At 49.2% G+C, this 17,779-nt stretch overlaps 1 protein-coding gene across 8 annotated transcripts; it reads left to right on the forward strand.

Moving 5' to 3' along the window:
• Nucleotides 1-755: 755 nt before the first annotated feature.
• LOC133110606 (homeodomain-interacting protein kinase 1-like) lies at nt 756-17,260 on the forward strand. 8 transcript variants are annotated; one of them, XM_061220825.1, is made up of 19 exons: nt 756-879; nt 993-1,076; nt 1,329-1,385; nt 1,617-2,332; nt 3,015-3,388; nt 3,864-3,987; nt 4,302-4,421; nt 4,968-5,054; nt 5,365-5,549; nt 6,101-6,248; nt 6,601-6,805; nt 7,361-7,479; nt 9,018-9,152; nt 11,363-11,520; nt 11,713-11,892; nt 12,653-12,838; nt 13,475-13,689; nt 14,754-14,881; nt 15,237-17,260. In XM_061220825.1, exons 4-19 carry the CDS (start codon nt 1,619-1,621, stop codon nt 15,675-15,677), a joined length of 3,519 nt encoding a protein of 1,172 aa, XP_061076809.1. In that variant the 5' UTR covers nt 756-879; nt 993-1,076; nt 1,329-1,385; nt 1,617-1,618; the 3' UTR covers nt 15,678-17,260. The 8 variants fall into 8 exon arrangements, with proteins under 8 accessions (XP_061076809.1, XP_061076811.1, XP_061076812.1 ...); XM_061220827.1 differs by having other exon boundaries at nt 11,716-11,892; XM_061220828.1 differs by having other exon boundaries at nt 11,366-11,520.
• The last annotated feature ends 519 nt before the right edge of the window (nt 17,261-17,779 follow it).

Below are 17,779 nucleotides of genomic sequence, written 5' to 3' on the forward strand. Positions count from 1 at the left end.
ATACAATACCAGTTATTTCTGGGGAAGATGACAATGGGGGTGGTAGTGCGAGTTGGGGCAGGCATGCAGACAAACCCAACATGCCCTGTGCATGCAATAACCGAAACTGCAAAAGCTAAGAGAACCGAATCACTATGCCATACTCAAAGTCCATTCAGCCATTCCTCAGTCGATTGTGGATCAGCCAAATTAAGCATGAGAAACCAGACAGTCTTCAGTCCTGGCAGAATATTTATATTTGGGACATTTGTAGCAACTGTGCACTGTCAACTGCCCACACCAGTGCCATAGCTTAAACTTATATGTTTTTTTTTTCTTTCTGCTGATGCCATCCTTGCGTTGTCTGTGCATGCCCCACAAATGGAAAGCCCTAATTTGCATTCCAGTCAGCTCAGAGAATGTGCCTTTAAAATAACCAACTGGCCTAATGATAGTGTACAAAATAAATACTGTATTTTAATGCGCTCTTGAATTTACTTCTTGCCGACTTCAAATAATAGTATATAGCAGATACCGTATAACATTATATAGTATATAGCAGGTACCGTATAACATTATATACATATGCATTTTACTTTATAAATAGTAATAGATAATAGACCCAGGCACATCTGAAAGAACGAAATCCTTGGTACCATAGATTGTACTGTTTCCACATAATAAAGATAGGTGATTGCTCCATTATTTTGCGCAATCACGTGAGCGATGCGGTAAAGCAGGGGCTGTTTTTTTTTTCCTGGGGAGGGGTTTTTATGGTCTTTACGGTACCGGACGTAGTTTTTTTTCCCCCGACACAGGGACGTGGGCTCTTCCTGTGTAAGACTGGCGATTCTTTACAGGGTCGTCGGTTTTATAGGCTTCAAGCAAGTTGGTTTTAATGTAAGAGTATTTTTAATCATGGAGTTATTTTATTGATCTGTATATTAACCACTCTGTCGTTCCGGCTTGTACGTAACTTATGTTATTTGACTTGTGCCGTTTCTTTGTCGCAGGGAAACAATAAAGGCCTAGCAGTCAGAAAACCGATGACAGGACGGTCGGATCGGCGAGACGATGTGTGACTGACAGGTATCCAGGTAAAATTAGCCAATTCTAGCATGAATATATCTATAGGATGCTGATGTTATATTAGTGCTGTATATTATGTATTTCCTTTCCGTATTCATTTTAATTGCATGCCAACTGACGACATTCCACTTCTAACTAGCTAGCCAGTTCATAAGAGAAGTTACCATTCCCTAGCTTGTACTTAGCCATGTATTTTATAGGAGAACTAACGTTATGCAATGTAACTAACGTTATCTGACTACTTATATTCTGCTCTTCAGGGTAGGATGCTTCGTGGTGAAAAGGTGTCCGTTCCAGGCCACATATAAATTGATCTGGTAAGTAACTAAGCAAGCCATCAAGCCAGTCGTCTAACACGTAGCTACGGAAATTAAAACCTGTTTTACAGATGGCTAGTCAGCAAGGCAGCTGTCGACAGATCATATCTATTCTGTATTTCATTGTTAGCCGTGCCGTTTTAATGCCGATTTTAGCAGAAGGTGGAGATTAAATATTATTCTGAAATTGTGCAGGACAGTTTGTGTTTACTGTCCTCCTCTTGCTTTCAGGTATGGCGTCCCAGCTTCAGGTGTTCTCTCCACCTTCGGTGTCATCCAGCGCCTTTTGCCGCGTGAAGAAGCTGAAGGTGGAAAACTGTGTGTGGGATGTAACCGGCCAGGCGGGTGAGAGCAAGTACTATCCGCTGAGCCCCACGCAGGGAAGCACTGCTGCCCGTGCTGCTATGCCAGGCCAGGCCCCGAGTTTCAACCCCGCCGGCATGGCCTACAACCCCACCAACTTGGTGTTTCCCCCGGCGGGTGGGTCGCGCGGGCAGGTTGTGGTGCGTGCTGCCGACAGCACCGGGAGCCTGCCTGGGGCCTCCAGTCACCGTGGCAACGACAACTCACATTCGCACCGGGAGCTGGGGCAGAGGTACGGAGTGAAGAGGAAGAGCGAGGAGGTGGACAGCAGCGGTAGTGTCCAGATTCTGGAGGAGCTGTCGGCCCCCGTGCTGTCCAACCGCACCGGTGCCGGGACCACTACCCAGTCCATCGCCCACTCGGCCTCCACCACCAAGAGCAGCAACTCCAACAGCGAGGGCGACTACCAGCTGGTGCAGCACGAGATCCTCTGCTCTGTGTCCAACAGCTACGAGGTGCTGGAGTTCCTGGGCCGTGGCACCTTCGGGCAGGTGGCCAAGTGCTGGAAGCGGGGCACCAACGAGATCGTGGCCATCAAGATCCTGAAGAACCACCCCTCCTATGCCCGCCAGGGGCAGATTGAGGTGGGTGGCACAGTACTACAGTACACAGTTCAGCCATTTTTCCGAGCTATATAACTGTTGTTAAGGCAGCATCAGGGTGATTTGAGTGCCGTGCACAATTATCAAGAGCAGGGCTGCCTGACCCTGTTTCTGGAGATCTATCATGCTGTACTTTTTCCACTTGCAGTCCTGACAAAGCACATATCCTTCAACAGCGGGAGTTATCATTGACTTGCTACTTAATATAATGCGGTGCCAGATTAGCGTTAAAATGAAAACCTGCAGGACGGTGGATCTCCGGGAACAGAGTTGGGCCTGTATGGGTTTCTTAGTGGCTCAGATACGGAGATGCTTAGCACAAGCGTTCTTTGGATTTCCACTGCATCGATGCCCCATAGCTATTTCCCAGTATGTTACTGAATGTCCGCAGTAACAGGTTAAAGGGCACCCAAGGGTTGCTTTCTGCAAAGGTCACGGTAGATTGCTGTATTTTTTTTTACATTTGATTAAGTTGATAGTCAATAGTATTTTATAAAAGTGTTCAGTTGGAGGTTTGAAGCGCACCCCAAGTTAGTGGCTCTTATGGGGAAGATTCATAAATGATTTTTGGTACATACCAGACCCCTTCCTCCTGAATGAATTTCCTGAGAGAACCATCCCAAGGCAATATTTAAACATGACTTCTCCACGTCCCTACGCTCAGGTGAACATCCTGGGCAGGCTGAGCACGGAGAACGCAGACGAGTTCAACTTTGTGCGCTCGTACGAGTGCTTCCAGCACAAGAACCACACGTGCCTGGTGTTCGAGATGCTGGAGCAGAACCTGTACGACTTCCTGAAGCACAGCAAGTTCAGCCCGCTGCTGCTCAAGTGCATCCGGCCCGTGCTGCAGCAGGTGGCCACCGCCCTGATGAAGCTGAAGAGCCTGGGCCTCATCCACGCCGACCTCAAGCCCGAGAACATCATGCTGGTGGACCCGCTCCGCCAGCCCTACCGCGTCAAGGTCATCGACTTCGGCTCAGCCAGCCACGTCTCCAAGGCCGTGTGCTCCACCTACCTGCAGTCCCGTTACTACAGGTGAGCCTGGGGTCCCACTTTACTTACCTACAGTCCTGCTAATACAGGTGAGCCTGCGGTCCCACTTTACTTACCTGCAGTCCTGCTACTACAGGTGAGCCTGGGGTCCCACTTTACTTATCTACAGTCCTGCTACTACAGGTGAGCCTGGGGTCCCACTTTACTTACCTACAGCCCCGCTACTACATGGGGGGGCCTGGGGTCCCACTTTACTTACCTACAGTCCCGCTACTACAGGTGAGCCTGGGGTCCCACTTTACTTACCTACAGTCCCGCTACTACAGGTGAGCCTGGGGTCCCACTTTACTTACCTGCAGTCCTGCTAATACAGGTGAGCCTGCGGTCCCACTTCACCTACCTGGAGACCCTTGTCTTCTGTTCTGTGGGGCTGGTCCTGTTGGCTGACAGTAGCAGTGGCAGTGGCTCAGTCCTACTCAGTCTTGCTCTTCCTCTTGTTTTCCCTTTTTGAATGAAGAGCCCCGGAGATCATCCTGGGTCTGCCGTTCTGTGAAGCCATAGACATGTGGTCCCTGGGCTGTGTGATCGCTGAACTCTTCCTGGGCTGGCCCCTGTACCCCGGAGCCTCCGAGTATGACCAGGTCCGTCTCTTACGCAAGCCCATCACACGCCTCATGCGTAACAACTCCGTTTATAGTCACTATATTGCCGATATACCTCAACCCCTCATGCTGTATTGCTTCATTATTTGGGTTGCTGTTATATTCAGCACGTAGTAGCCTACATTCACATATTTTAAAGAACTTTATGCTATTAAAAAAATACTAACTGAACTGTCATTTACTGATACAACTGACATTTTTGTTTTGAATGTGAAAGAATGTAAGCTGTGTAATTCCCTCTGAATCGGAGCATCTGCTAAAGACCTTAAACATGGATGTGGATGGTTCCGCAGATCCGCTACATCTCCCAGACCCAGGGCCTGCCGGCAGAGTACCTGCTGAGCGCTGGGACCAAGACCAGCCGCTTCTTCAACCGAGGCCCTGACTCCAGCTACCCTCTCTGGAGACTGAAGGTAAGCAGTGTGAAGCACAAAGAGCAGCCATGATCTGACCTCCGCTTCTAGAAAATTCTCAAGCCTTCACCACGAGGGTAGTAGAGGGTCGTGTGCGGATTCTGTACACAAACAGATATCCTGATATATCCTGCATTTTCCAGACCAGTACACAAGATCAAGGCCTGAACCTTTTTTCACCTCATGTACGCTATTTGGAGGGTTCAGGTCTGGTGCCCCTTCTGTTTCTCTGTAAAGCGTCTTTGTGGCAGTCCTCTGTCAAACGCGCTATACAAATTGAGTAGAATTGAATTACACCAGGAGCGGAGCAGACGCTGTGTGGCGTCTCTTCCTTTTAGACTTGAAGCCAAACTACATGTCTGTTCTGGACCACGGCTGGTATGACATAAATCATCCACTGTGATGGGTGCTGAAAGGAAACTGATTCCCCAGAGCGTCCACAATGCATTCAATCCAGTCGCAGTGTAAATGATGTCTGAGCCATCTCTCCAGCGTTCATCAGCGTGTTAATGCCGCTTTGGTGTTCTGCCCTTCTCCGGTCTGCAGACACCAGCAGAACACGAGGGGGAGATGGGCATCAAGTCCAAGGAAGCGAGGAAGTACATCTTCAACTGCCTGGATGACATGATGCAGGTAATGGGATTAGCTGTGCTTTCGCTAACGACGTGGCCGTTTAATTTCATTTCTGTTCCACTGCTTTGCGAGAAGCAATGGTGCAAAACCAGGGGGATGGTGCATTACAGTTCAGATAAACCAGTAAAAGTTCAAATAAACATGGCAGTTAAAACTGTTTCAAAATGGGAATATGCAATAATGAATTAATTCAACTGTTTTGAAAAGTCGGTCTGAATAATGTGGGCGAGGCAGGTATGCATTTTACTGTAATAATGATAGTAGGTGAGGACTTTCCTAACCTGACACCTGCGTCTGTCCGTGCGTCCAGGTGAACATGTCCACTAACCTGGAGGGGACGGACATGTTGGCGGAGAAGGCAGACAGGAGGGAGTTCATCGATCTCCTGAAGAAGATGCTGACCCTGGACGCTGACAAGCGCATCACACCCATGAAGACCCTGGCTCACCCCTTTGTGACCATGGCCCACCTGCTGGACTTCCCCCACAGCTCCCAGTAAGAGTCTCACCTTAACCCTAACCCTGAAGCTAACCCTCACCCCCCAAACACTAACCCCAACCCCCACTCCTGATAACCCTGAGTCCCTCTGACACATCAACCTTAACCCTAACCCCCAGCCCCCACTCCTGAAACTAACCTTAACCCTGACCCAAACCACCTTAACTACCCTAACAACGCTGACCCACACTTCCCCCCACAGTTCCCATTCCTGTCCTTGGTGTATCAATTTAGTTTTGGTTGCCAAAATTCCTGTGTATTAAGTTTCAGTTAAAGGGTTTCAGTGCTAGAGATGTGATTTTGTAGATGGATGATGACTATAAATTACTTTTACCATTTAAGGGAAACTTGTTCTAATTTATCACATAATATGTATAAAGTATATAGACTTTGGAGAAAGCCTGAACTTCTGTTTTGCATGTGTTTTTTTGATGAGCACACTAACAGTGTAACAGGGCTACAGCTGGGTTCTGTAGCCTTGTCCTGCGACTTTGGTAGCAGTACTTTTGAGAGTTGTAGTCAATCCCTTTCTATTTTCCGTCCTGCAGTGTGAAGTCGTGCTTCCAGAACATGGAGATCTGTAAGCGCAGGAGCACCTCCTTCGACAGCGGGAAGGGCCTCTTCACCAACACAGCCCCCAACACCGCTGCCAACCTGACCGTCACCTTCAGCAGCCAGCTCAACCAGCACAATCAGGTGGGGGGTTGCTTATTGGTTGTTTTTTTCAATGAATTGTGAAATATACAGACACTTAATGGGGATTACTCTGGTAAATAATCATATAACAATTGGTGATTTGGTGTCAGATTAAGGTAGCCACTGCTATGGTTATGATGTACATTGTCAAATGATTGCAATCATGGTTAACCATTTAAAAAGTAGGTTTTTTTTGGAATGCTGTTGTTCAACAACTCCACTGCTTCCTGTCACCAGTAGTGATTGTGAGATCACTGCAGATAAGAACATTTGACCCCAACCTTATTAAGGGTCACATTTCCCCATCAGCCTGGTGGTGCTGAGCTTGCTCTCTTGCTCCCTCTGCTGGTAGGTGGCCGCGGCTGCAGGCCCGTCTCTGTCTCTGAACAGCAGTGTCCCGCTGCTGAACTACCAGCCGGCCCTGTACCAGCAGGCCACCATCAACATCCCGGGCCTGCCCCAGCAGAGCGTCCCCCTGCAGACCCGCCCCGCCCAGCTCTGCGCCCAGACCGAGCCCTTTCAACAGACCCTCATCGTGTGCCCGCCCACCATCCAGGGTGAGAGGGCTCCCCTAATCATAACCTTTACCATATCACTTACCTGCAGTTATCACAGTCTCATAGTACATTCAGTCTGTCACGCTGCAGTAAACACCTGGGCTTCATAGTACATTCAGTCTGTGACACACTGTAGTAAGCTACTGAGTCTCATAGCGATGCTTTGACTTATGGTAGAACCTATGCACTTGTAAATCGCTTTGGATTAAAAGCGTCTGCCAAATGACTAAAATGTAAAAATGTAAAATGTAGTACATTCAGTCTGTGACACACTGCAGTAAACTCCTCAGTCTCATAGTACATTCAGTCTACAGCCGCCTGTAATAAATAAGCCGTGCTGATTTTCACACATACGCTCCGTTGCCACGGCGAGCACATTCTGTGTTACATTTGCGCCATTGGTCTTGCTGTTTACGTCTGGCCTTGTGTCGGTACATTGTGGATGACTGGGTTCTCAGACGCTGAGGTTAGCCTGTTACCCTGGTTTCTCTGTGACGCGTGCTGTGCGTTCCTGACGTGTGTGTTGTGCGTTTGTGGTGTGTGTGTGTGGTGCAGGGCTCCAAACCTCCAGTAAGCACTCGGCCTTCCCCGTGCGGATGGACAATCCTGTGCCCATAGTGCCCCAGAGCCAGCCCACCCAGCCCCTGCAGCTCCAGCCTGGCATGCTCACACAGGTAACGTGTGTGTGTGTGTGTGTGTGTGTGTGTGTGTGTGTGACCGTGTGTGTGTGTGACCGTGTGTGTGTGTGTGTGACCGTGTGTGTGTGACTGTATGTGTGTGTGTGACTGTGTGTGACTGTGTGTGACTGTGTGTGACTGTGTGTGACTGTGTGACTGTGTGACTGTGTGTGTGTGCGCGTGTGTGCGCGTGTGTGCGCGTGTGTGCGCGTGTGTGACCGTGTGTGACCGTGTGTGACCGTGTGTGACCGTGTGAGAGTGTGACCGAGCCTGTGTGTGTGTGTGTGTGTGTGAGGATATGTGTGTGTGTGTGTGTGTGTGTGTGTGTGTGTGTGTGTGTGTGTGTGTGTGTGTGTGTGTGTGTGTGTGTGTGTGTGTGTGTGTGTGTGTGAGACCTTCACAGTCCAATCTAGTCCCTGAGGGACTGGTCTTGATTGATGCGGCTTACACGTCTTCCAGATTCCCTGTGCATCACATCTGCCAAACACTGACAATTCTTCTTTTTGAGTCTCTGAATATAGAACACCAATTTCCATTTTAATGATTTAATGATCCTTGTGCTTCGGTGGAACATGGTTTAGAACTCATTTGTTTTGCAGAAGAGTTACAGGAAGAGCTCTGTTTCCAAAACGTGACGTCATTGCTTCCCCGAACCAAAGTCATTATGTCTCAGTGTTTGCAGAGGAGAATTACTTTGAGGCAGCAGTGGCCTGGCATGATCTCCACTGTACTGGAGACTGAGCACAGGAGCAGAACTATGACCCTAACTATGACCATCTGTGACCATCCAAACTTAACTTAATTGTCACCCTCCATAACTGCAGAGCATATAGCTGCTTTCCGCCAATAAAATATATTTTTGGCTTGTAACGCAATTTCAGCAAAGCAGCAACAGCCATTACAGAAGGATTTTGTTTGGGGTCACTGTGATCCCCCCCCAAGGCTGTGACTGTCTATAATCAACCACTACTACTACTGTGACCCTCCATATTTCCCATATTGAACTGCATTAAACTATCTGCCCTGCAAACAAACAGTACATGATTTACAATGCAAAGGGCAGTGCTGGGTGTAGCTCATTGTGTGTATTAGTGATGTAAGCCTTCCAGCGTTTGCAGTACTGTGGCAAAACAAACCTTGTTCCCGGAACATTGTGGGTTTATCAGGCTATCCTGATGTCTCCCTGCCAGGTCAGCACACACACTGTGCTCTCACTATCAATGCAGCTGGGAAGAGAGTAAACGTGAAACATGATGGCCTGTTATATCATCATTACCGTTTTATTTCCATGAAATGAAGGGAGTGAATGTTTTTCAGTTAGGAAAGCCGCTGCACTGCTGTCCAATGGGGCAGTTGGTGTCTCCAGAGGTTGTGGTGTGTAGCTCCTCCCTCTTGCCTCCGAACCAATCAGGGAGGAGGAGCATCTCCTCTCCTTTCTCACTGTGTCTATTGTGATGTCACCAGCCTTGGTGATGTAATCAGCCCTAGTGATGGCACCAGCCCTAGCATTGATCTCCTTGGTGACCCCTCCGCAGGGCTCCTGTACCCCTCTGATGGTGGCCACCCTGCACCCCCACGTGGCGGCCGTGGGGCCGCAGTTCTCTCTCCCCCTGGCCCTGGGATGTGGGGCAGCGAGGCCTGCCCTGCTGGAGCCGACAGCTACCGTGCTGGTAAAGCCAGGCTGAGGCCCGGAGCTAACGTCCTCCACCCTCTCTCTCTCTTTCTCCCTCTGTCTCTCTCTTTCTTCCTCTCTGTCTCTCATTCTCTCTGCCTCTCCCCCTGTTCCTCCTTATCTCTCCCTCTATCTCCCCTCCTCCATCTCTCTTCCTCTCACTCTCTCTTCCTCTGTCTCTCCCGCTTTCTGTGTCCTTTTCTCTCCCCTGCTGTCTGTCCTTCTCTCTCTCCCCCTCTGTCTCACTATCTCCCTCCCTCTCTGTCCTTCTCTCTCTCCCACTGTCTCTGTCCTTCTCTCTCCCCCCCTCTCAGTCTCACTTTATCCCTCTCCCTCTCTGTCCTTCTCTCTCTCCCGCTGTCTGTCCTTCTCTCTCCCCCTCTCAGTCTCACTTTATCTCCCTCCCTCCCTGTCCTTCTCTCTCTCCCGCTGTCTCTGTCCTTCTCTCTCTCCCCCTCTCAGTCTCACTTTATCTCTCTCCCTCTCTGTCCTTCTCTCTCTCTCTCTCGCTGTCTCTGTCCTTCTCTCTCCCCCTCTCTCCCAGGGTCTACTGAACGCATGTGCTGATTGGTCTGTTCCTTGGCCTGCGCTTTGCTTGCAGCACCCCCCCCCCTCCCCTCCCCCTCCCCCTCCGGAGGCTCTCTGACAGGGGAACCCGCCGTTCTGACCCCTGCAGATAACCCCCTCCGCTCTGCCGGCAACATTAACCCAGCCTTGTCTGTCCCCAGGGTCCCCGTGGCCTCGGCATGGCTGTTTGGCACGTGGAGGTGCAGCACTGCAGCCTCCCTCTCTTTCTCTCCCACTCTCCCTCGTACTCACCGGTTCTACTTTAGCTCTCGCCCTTCTTCAGCAGTAACTGCTCACGTTCTCTCCCCTTGCAGGTGACTCCACTCGGGATGCCAGCTCTTTTCCCCTTTAGGTTGTGGTTTCTAAGTGCTAACCGTGTGTGTTGATATCAGCATGACCTGGGTTGAATGGCTAAACCATCAATATCGGTCTGTCCTTGGATACAAAAAATGGGCAAATTATATGTTAAAAAAAGTTATCTGGTGGGTAACTGAAGAAAGAACCCGAAGAATAAGCTAGAAGGCACATCAGCCATTGGAGCTTTTCAGCTCATGAAATGAACAGAACAAGAAAAATAAAGACTGCCATTTGGTCAGCTTCATCCAGGTCAAAACCAGTCATGGTTGTCAAAGATTCCAGCCACTTAACGTGGATCTGTGGGTACTACAGCAGGGGTCACCAGCCCTGTTCTATCATCCTGAAGGTTTTCAGTTTAACCCTAATTTGGCACACATGATTCTCCTAATTAGCAGCTCAATGAGATCTGAAGCAGTTGATTGAGGTGTGCTTTGTTAGAGTTGGCGGGAAAACCTACAGGATGGTAGATCTCCAGGAACAGGGTTGGGCAGCCATGCTCTAGCCGTTGAATGAGGTGTGCTTTGTTGGGTTTGGAGTGAAAACCTACAGTAGGTAGGTAGATCTCCAGGTAGATCCCCAGGAACAGGGTTGATGACCACTGTCCTACAGTAATACAAAGGCAAGCTGTTGTGAGTTGCAGTAAATCAATAAATAAATGTAGACATTTAATCTAGCAGATGCTCTGACTTGGAATGCTTAGGAAGCATTTATACAGATTTACTGAAGTCCCTCGCTCAAGGATACAATGGCAGTGCCCCAGCTAATCAAACCTACAGCCTTCGAGCAGCGAGTCCATGTCGCTAACAGTTATACTACACTGCCGCTCAACCTTGTTGAGCTTTCACCCTGGGCGAACCGAACGGGCTCGTAGCAGCTGTTCGTCCCGTACAGACACTCGTTCCACTGTAATAACTTGAGACGTGCTGCTGCAATTCCCTCCCATGCGTTTTACTTTGAGGCAGTGAGGACATGCATTACTGCGCTAGCCTAGCGGGGTCATGTGCTAGACTACTAGGGGAGATGAGAGGCTACCAGCCGTTACTCTGTTCTTGGTGTTGCACTGCATGCAAAGTCCACTACACCTACACCCGTGCTTCTACTGACCCATAATGCACCTGCATAACCAAATCTCTCATGCCAGCCCTGCTCATAGGGACCTGTGAGCACCTCTGCTGACCTTACAGACCCTGGCACAAAGACCTGGAATGGCATGTTTTGGGAAGGGCTTGTTTTGGGAAGGGCAGCGGAGGGTGACGCGGCTGTGTTTTGTGTGGCTCTCTCTAGCAGGCCTGGCCCGCAGGGACCCAGCAGATCCTCATACCTTCCACCTGGCAGCAGATGCCGGGCGTGGCCATCCACAACCCCGCCCCACCCGTCATCCCCGAATCACCAATGGGGGCGCTCCTCTCCGACGGCTCCGCCCAGCAGATTCCCAACTGGAGGTGGGTGAAAGGGGGCTAGAATATGCCTCTATTGTCTATCTTGTCACTGAAACAGTGTTTGGTTGCCCTATCCTGTTCTCAAAATGAATTTAGGTGGTTGTATGATGCATGCAGACCTGAATCTAAAATGTTGCATATCACTGTGTTGAAAAACGTGTAAAAAATCAAATTAAAATAATGGCGGTCTCTCAGCAGGGGGCCCCACGGGGGCCAGTACAGCGGGGTCATGCAGCAGCCCTCGGTCCTGGGGGGCCCCATGTCCCTGGCCTCGGCCCAGCCCTTAAACATGGGGGTAGCCCACGCGGTGAGGCCCCAGCAGAGCAGCACATTGGGGAAGAGGTCCAAGGCCCGGCACGGAGACAGCCGCACCAGGTAGCGCAGCACCCCGCGGGGTTGGAGTTATTGGGGGACCTATAGCCCAGTGGTTAAGGTCAAGCCCCAGTGTGGCCACAGTAACATCAGTGCAGCTGTTGGGCCCTTTACCCCAGATGGGGGATTGGCCCCTGCTTAGTCTAATCAACTGTAATGTAATGAAATACTGGTAAATGGTTGGCATTTATATAGCGCCTTTATCCAAAGCGCTGTACAATTGATGCTTCACATTCACCCAATCATACACACACTCACACACTCACACACCAAACTGCGATTGGCTGCCATGCAAGGTGGCGACCAGCTCGTCAGGAGCATTTAGGGGTTAGGTGTCTTGCACAGGGACAATTCGACACAGCCCGGGCGGGGGATCGAACCGGCAACCCTCCGACTGCCAGACGACTGCTCTTACTGCCTGAGCCATGTCGCCACATTTAGTATGCACCTTTCATTTAGATTCTAATTTTAGAATAATCTCAAGGCGCTTCAGAAAAGATCTAAAGTGAAGATGCACTTCCGCTACTACACATTCCCCTCATCCTGTCTGCTTTATCATTGCCTCATGAATGTCAGGGGCAGAAACGCAATGCAACCTAGTGGCAAGAAAATTGCACCTTCATTGGCACCTACGGTTTAGAAAGTCATGCATTTCCTGTGTTGGATTTCTGTGGAATTGATGTTTTGTTGTTGCACAGTTTCTGGTGTGAATTGCTCATCGTGAATCGCTCGTCATCGTTGACGCCCTTTCTCTGCGCTGCAGGGCCGCCTCTCGTCTGGAGCCTTCAGTTCCTGTGACTCACAACAGCCCCCTGCTCAACTCCCCCGCCTACTCAGCCGCGCTCTCTCAGCCAATCGTCATCTCCGACACGCCCAGCCCGGCCGTCAGCATCATCACCATCCACAGCGACAGCGACGACGAGGATGAGAGGAAGTTCCACCCTGCCAGGTGAGGTCACTTCCTGTCCTTCTGGTGCAACGTAAGCCTTTCAGAGTCAGCAGAGACAGCAGTTAAACTTGTTGTACTCCTACACTTCCATTAAACACAGCCTCATCCTGAGCTGTGTTAATGCCTAACCGTGGGGCTGCTAGGTAAAACGTTGGTTTGTCAGTTGAGCATTTTCTCTCTGTTTTTTAGGTAAAAGTGAAGTGTGCTTCACCTCTTGAGCTTGCTGTGTGGGTTCAGGTCTGGTGCCTGCCCTTGTGTTTCTCTGTAAAGCATCTATTTGACAGCGCCACACAAATAAATAAAAAAATGTGAAGTATTCAGAAAGATGGGACAGAATGTCTCTGAGAACTCAGCTGCCATTAACCCTTTCAGTCCCAAGAGTGCCATATGCTACTCTCTCTCAGCCTTATAACTCAACCAATGACTCCGATACTATTGTTTTGAGCCCCAATTAAAATCCTACTAAATTCTCAACCAAAGCCAAAGCCCCTTGTTATTTGGATGGAGCCACTTCATACTGGGCTTGGGAGTGAAAGGCTTAAAGCCCTCAGAACCTGTTTTGGGGGCAGAGGGTGGACGGTAGGGGGTGTGTGAGCGTGCGCACCAGACTGACGGCAGCTCCTGTTCCCCACCCAGCTGCCAGGCGAGCCAGCGGCCCAACGTGATCAGCTGTGTGACGGTGCACGACTCCCAGGACTCGGACTCCTCCACCGCCAGCCCCCTCAGCCCCAAACGCCTGCCCACCTTCGCCCAGTCCGCCGCACACTTCTCCAAGTCCCTCGCCATCATCGTCCCGTCCGTCAAGAGCCAGCCAGGAGAGGGCGCTGCGGCCAAACCCGCCACGCGAGCAGGTCTGTGGGGCCCCCCGGGGAGCTCGCCAAACAGCGCCATCTTCCATCCGTTTACATTACGCTCGTTATTTCACTGGTGCTTCTGTCCAAAGCATCATATTCACATTTTATCACATTCGCCACTAGGTCACTACATTTCAGCAATTAGAACCAATTTTCAACCAATGAGCTTGAATTATTAACAGTGTTTTGGTAGAGATTGTTGGTGCGTCGACAGTATACTTTGTAACCCAAATTTAAGGACTATAAACACAGGCAGAGGGTGAGTCAACATTTCAGTGAGCCTTTTTCAATGATAGAAAGGGATTTACAATGGCCTTAACACAAAAATCTTACCAATTGTACCTTTTAGCGTTGACTATTATTCCCCCAGGGATAATGTGGGGTTAAGGGCCTTGCTCAACAGCTACACTGAGCTTACTGTGGCTACACTGCCTACACCAACCTCCACCAAAGGTCCCAGTCAAGCACCTTCTCCACCTTCTACAGGCCATCCATTCTCATGCATCTCCTCTCCTCTGTTCATCCATCGCTTCCACTCTTTCATTATCATGAGGAACAGGGGACCTGCCGTGCCAGAGGAAGACCTTTTATATGCCTGTTCATAAATGTTGCCCATTCTACTCCGAATCGAAAAGAACACACTCTGTTATTCCTCATAGTGGAATAAGGGTGCGTGTTATCCTTACATTAGTTACTTACAAAAAAGGGACATGACTCACTGTGATTCTACTGAATAGAGAGGCCTCTGTCTGCACTGGAACAGTTGATCCAGAGTTCAAATTGAGTAATCTGTGTCTTAATCCAATTTAGCAGCCGTAGTACTGTGTTGAAGTGTTCAATGTGTGAATGCTTCTATTTAGAGGCTTTGATATTTTGTTCCTTTATTTTCTTCTGATATAATTATCTTATTACCACTCACAAGATTCAGCTGAGTGAATGAGTCTCTTGTCTGTTGAAGACTGCCCTACATTTCCCTAGTTCTGATAGCTCATACTTTTTGCAGATTTCCAGCGTATACTGTACTTGTTCTCTGAAGCTGTGTTTCCTTGTGGGGTTTCCAGGGCAACCTCAGAGCGTCTGCAGCAAGCCCAAGAAGATGGCGGTACAGCAGTCCTGTGGGGTGGGGGCTGGCGGAGAGCGCAACCATCGAGCAGCGCCGAGTCGATCGCAGCCGCTCAACCTGAGCCAGGTAATCAACACATCTGGGCCTTAGAGAAGGGCCCTGGCTTACACACAACATATTCACATATACTACACTTTAGCAGACGGCTCTTATCCTGGTGGACTTGCAGTCCAGTATGATCGTGTTTCTCCAGGTTATGCGCTAGCAGCTAGCCTGCAACCGTTGGTTAGCTAGTGTTAAAATTCAGGCTAAGTCTATTTATCTTGGGGCTGAACCTGCTTAGCTATTTGTCTTATTTGTTGCACAAACGCCAGCGTGAACCGATAATCAGGAAGTCCAGTTTTTTTAGTAGTTTTTTCCCCCATGTTGTGTGAGGCCCGGTGCAGGTTCTCTGTGGTCATGGCCGATGTTTCCCCGTCAGGTGCAGCCCCCTGTGTCGTCCTCCCAGGATCACACGGGCAGCGGCTCGTCCCGCCGGCAGCAGACCTACCCCCCCGTCTCGGCTCACTCCCGCTACCGCCTGCAGGAGGCGCCGCTGTTCAGCTCTGCGCCCAGCCTGTACACCTACCCAGCGTCCGCCGCCCTCGCCTCCGCCTCCCAGGCTGTGGACCAGCTGCTCTCCCAGGGGCCCGGCTCCTCCTCCCGCCACGGAGCGGGCCCCTACGCTGCCGCCGCCGTCCTCCGGAAGGACCCGGTGGGCCTGGGGGTGGGGGTGGGGGTGGGGGTGGGACACGGCCTGCCCCCCCAGTACCAGCACCAGTTCTCCAGCCAGCCCTACATCACCTCCACCACCCGGGCTAACGCCCCCTACAGCGGCTACCAGCTCAGCCCCAGGAAACTCAACCAGTACCCCTATCTGTGAGCTCTACCCACAGGGGCACTAACTTACACAGTCCCCCTATCTGTGAGCTCCATACACAGGGGCACTAACTTACACAGTCCCCCTATCTGTGAGCTCCATACACAGGGGCACTAACTTACACAGTACCCCTATCTGTGAGCTCCATACACAGGGGCACTAACTCACACAGTACCCCCATCTGTGAGCTCCATACACAGGGGCACTAACTTACACAGTGCCCCTATCTGTGAACTCCATACACAGGGGCACTAACTTACACAGTGCCCCTATCTGTGAGCTCCACACACAGGGGCACTAACTTACACAGTCCCCCTATCTGTGAGCTCTACCCACAGGGGCACAAACTTGCCTGGCCACACCAAATGAAACCTACATACTGTGCAGTCTGCTGAAGCCATTCTAGAGGCGCATTGTAGACTACAGCCTATAATCTCAACTGAATCCATTGTGCTTCGTACATTTCATGTCCTTCTAAACTCATTTTTAGCCTTGATGTTATTTTAATATTTTCATTTTTTTATTCATGTTTTTAACCTGGGTTTTTAATATTGTTATTCCTCTTTGATGGCAATGTAAAATACAGCACATTTTTTGCCATTTGATTTTTAAAACATTGCGATAGAAATGCCTACATGACTTTAAGGCGAATTCTGACCAACACGCACACCTGGTTTTTGAATTGGCCGTGTTTTGTTTTTGCGAGCACACTAATGTCACACTGCATTGCGTTCACATACTGACAAAACGAGGGGTTCTGCTGTCCTGAGTGCCATCGTAATCCGCCGTGTTTTTATTTTAAACTCGTCTCTTTGTTTGCCACGTCTTGAGTCTCGTCAACAATCATCCCAGGAAACTGGTCACCTGATCTGTACCTACGTTTTAGCTTGTTAATCCAAGCACGTATCTCCGATGGCTTTGTGTGTGTGTGCGTGTGTGTGTGTGCGTGCGCGTTCTTAATGTAACTCCCTGACTGCAGTTTCCCTATATAGTGTTAGTTAACCCCTGGGTTTATGAAAAGTACTGTACAAAAAAAACAAAAAAAAACATTGTTTCTAGTGTCAAGATCAGTGCTTTAGCTGACAACTGGAGGAAATGAATGGATTAAAAGCAACTTAGAGTAGACTGGTGATGTTTGTGAACTTAAATGTTAAATGCACAAAGTAGGCATTGGAGCGGGTATTTTTACACTGAGTGAGTGGTACCTGAAAATGCACAGGCGTTATGAATATGACAATATTAGCATATTTGTTTAACTGTAAGACACGTTACAGGTATAGATACAGTAGGAAATGCTGTCAGTGGGTAGAGAAACTAAAAAAGAAATGTATTCACTTACAGTCACCCTCGTTTAGACAATTAGACTTGTGCAAACTTGTTTTGGCGAGACTTTAAAAGTTTGTTTCTTACATGCCATGGTAATTCAATGCAACTGCGGCAAATTCTCTGTAAAATATATTTTAGTGTTTGGGTAAATTAATAGGCCATGTATTACTCCACAATATGAGGATACGTTGTATTTTGTAATAAGACAAGCCCTCACCCCTCACTATCACTGTTCAATAAATGCAATGTAATCCTTTTTATATGTTGGCTGTCTCATTGAAAAATGTCTTTTCACCTTGCTAAGTATATGAATAATTATGCTATATCATTTACTGTTTGTTTCTCGTCCTATTTTCAGCATCAGAAAATATTTTATTCCAAATCATAAAGGTGGAAAAATTAGGCAAATCAAATATTCCAAATATACTAATCCAAAACTTTTCCATTTTTTATACCAAAAGAGATGGTGCAACGTCTTGAATGAGTCCAGTGCTGGACATCTACAGTCCAGTAGGTTTTCACTCCAACGCTAATAAAAAGCACAGCTCATTCAGCAGCAAGGTTTTGTTGAGCTGCTAACTAGTAGACTCAGGGCCCCGTTTCACGAATCAAAAACAGAACCCTCCCAAAGTAAACGGGGCTGTCCTGGGTTCTAAACTGCAGTTATCCTGCTAACCCGGCAATCCTCCCTGAAATATCGCCCAGGTGCGCTAAATTGGGAATGGATTGAAACCCTCCAGGACCTGTGTGGGGCAGAGGCATCGTGTGAGCACTGGCGT

This window comes from Conger conger, chromosome 14 (genome assembly GCF_963514075.1).
Source record: "Conger conger chromosome 14, fConCon1.1, whole genome shotgun sequence".
Taxonomy (NCBI): Eukaryota; Metazoa; Chordata; class Actinopteri; order Anguilliformes; family Congridae; genus Conger; species Conger conger.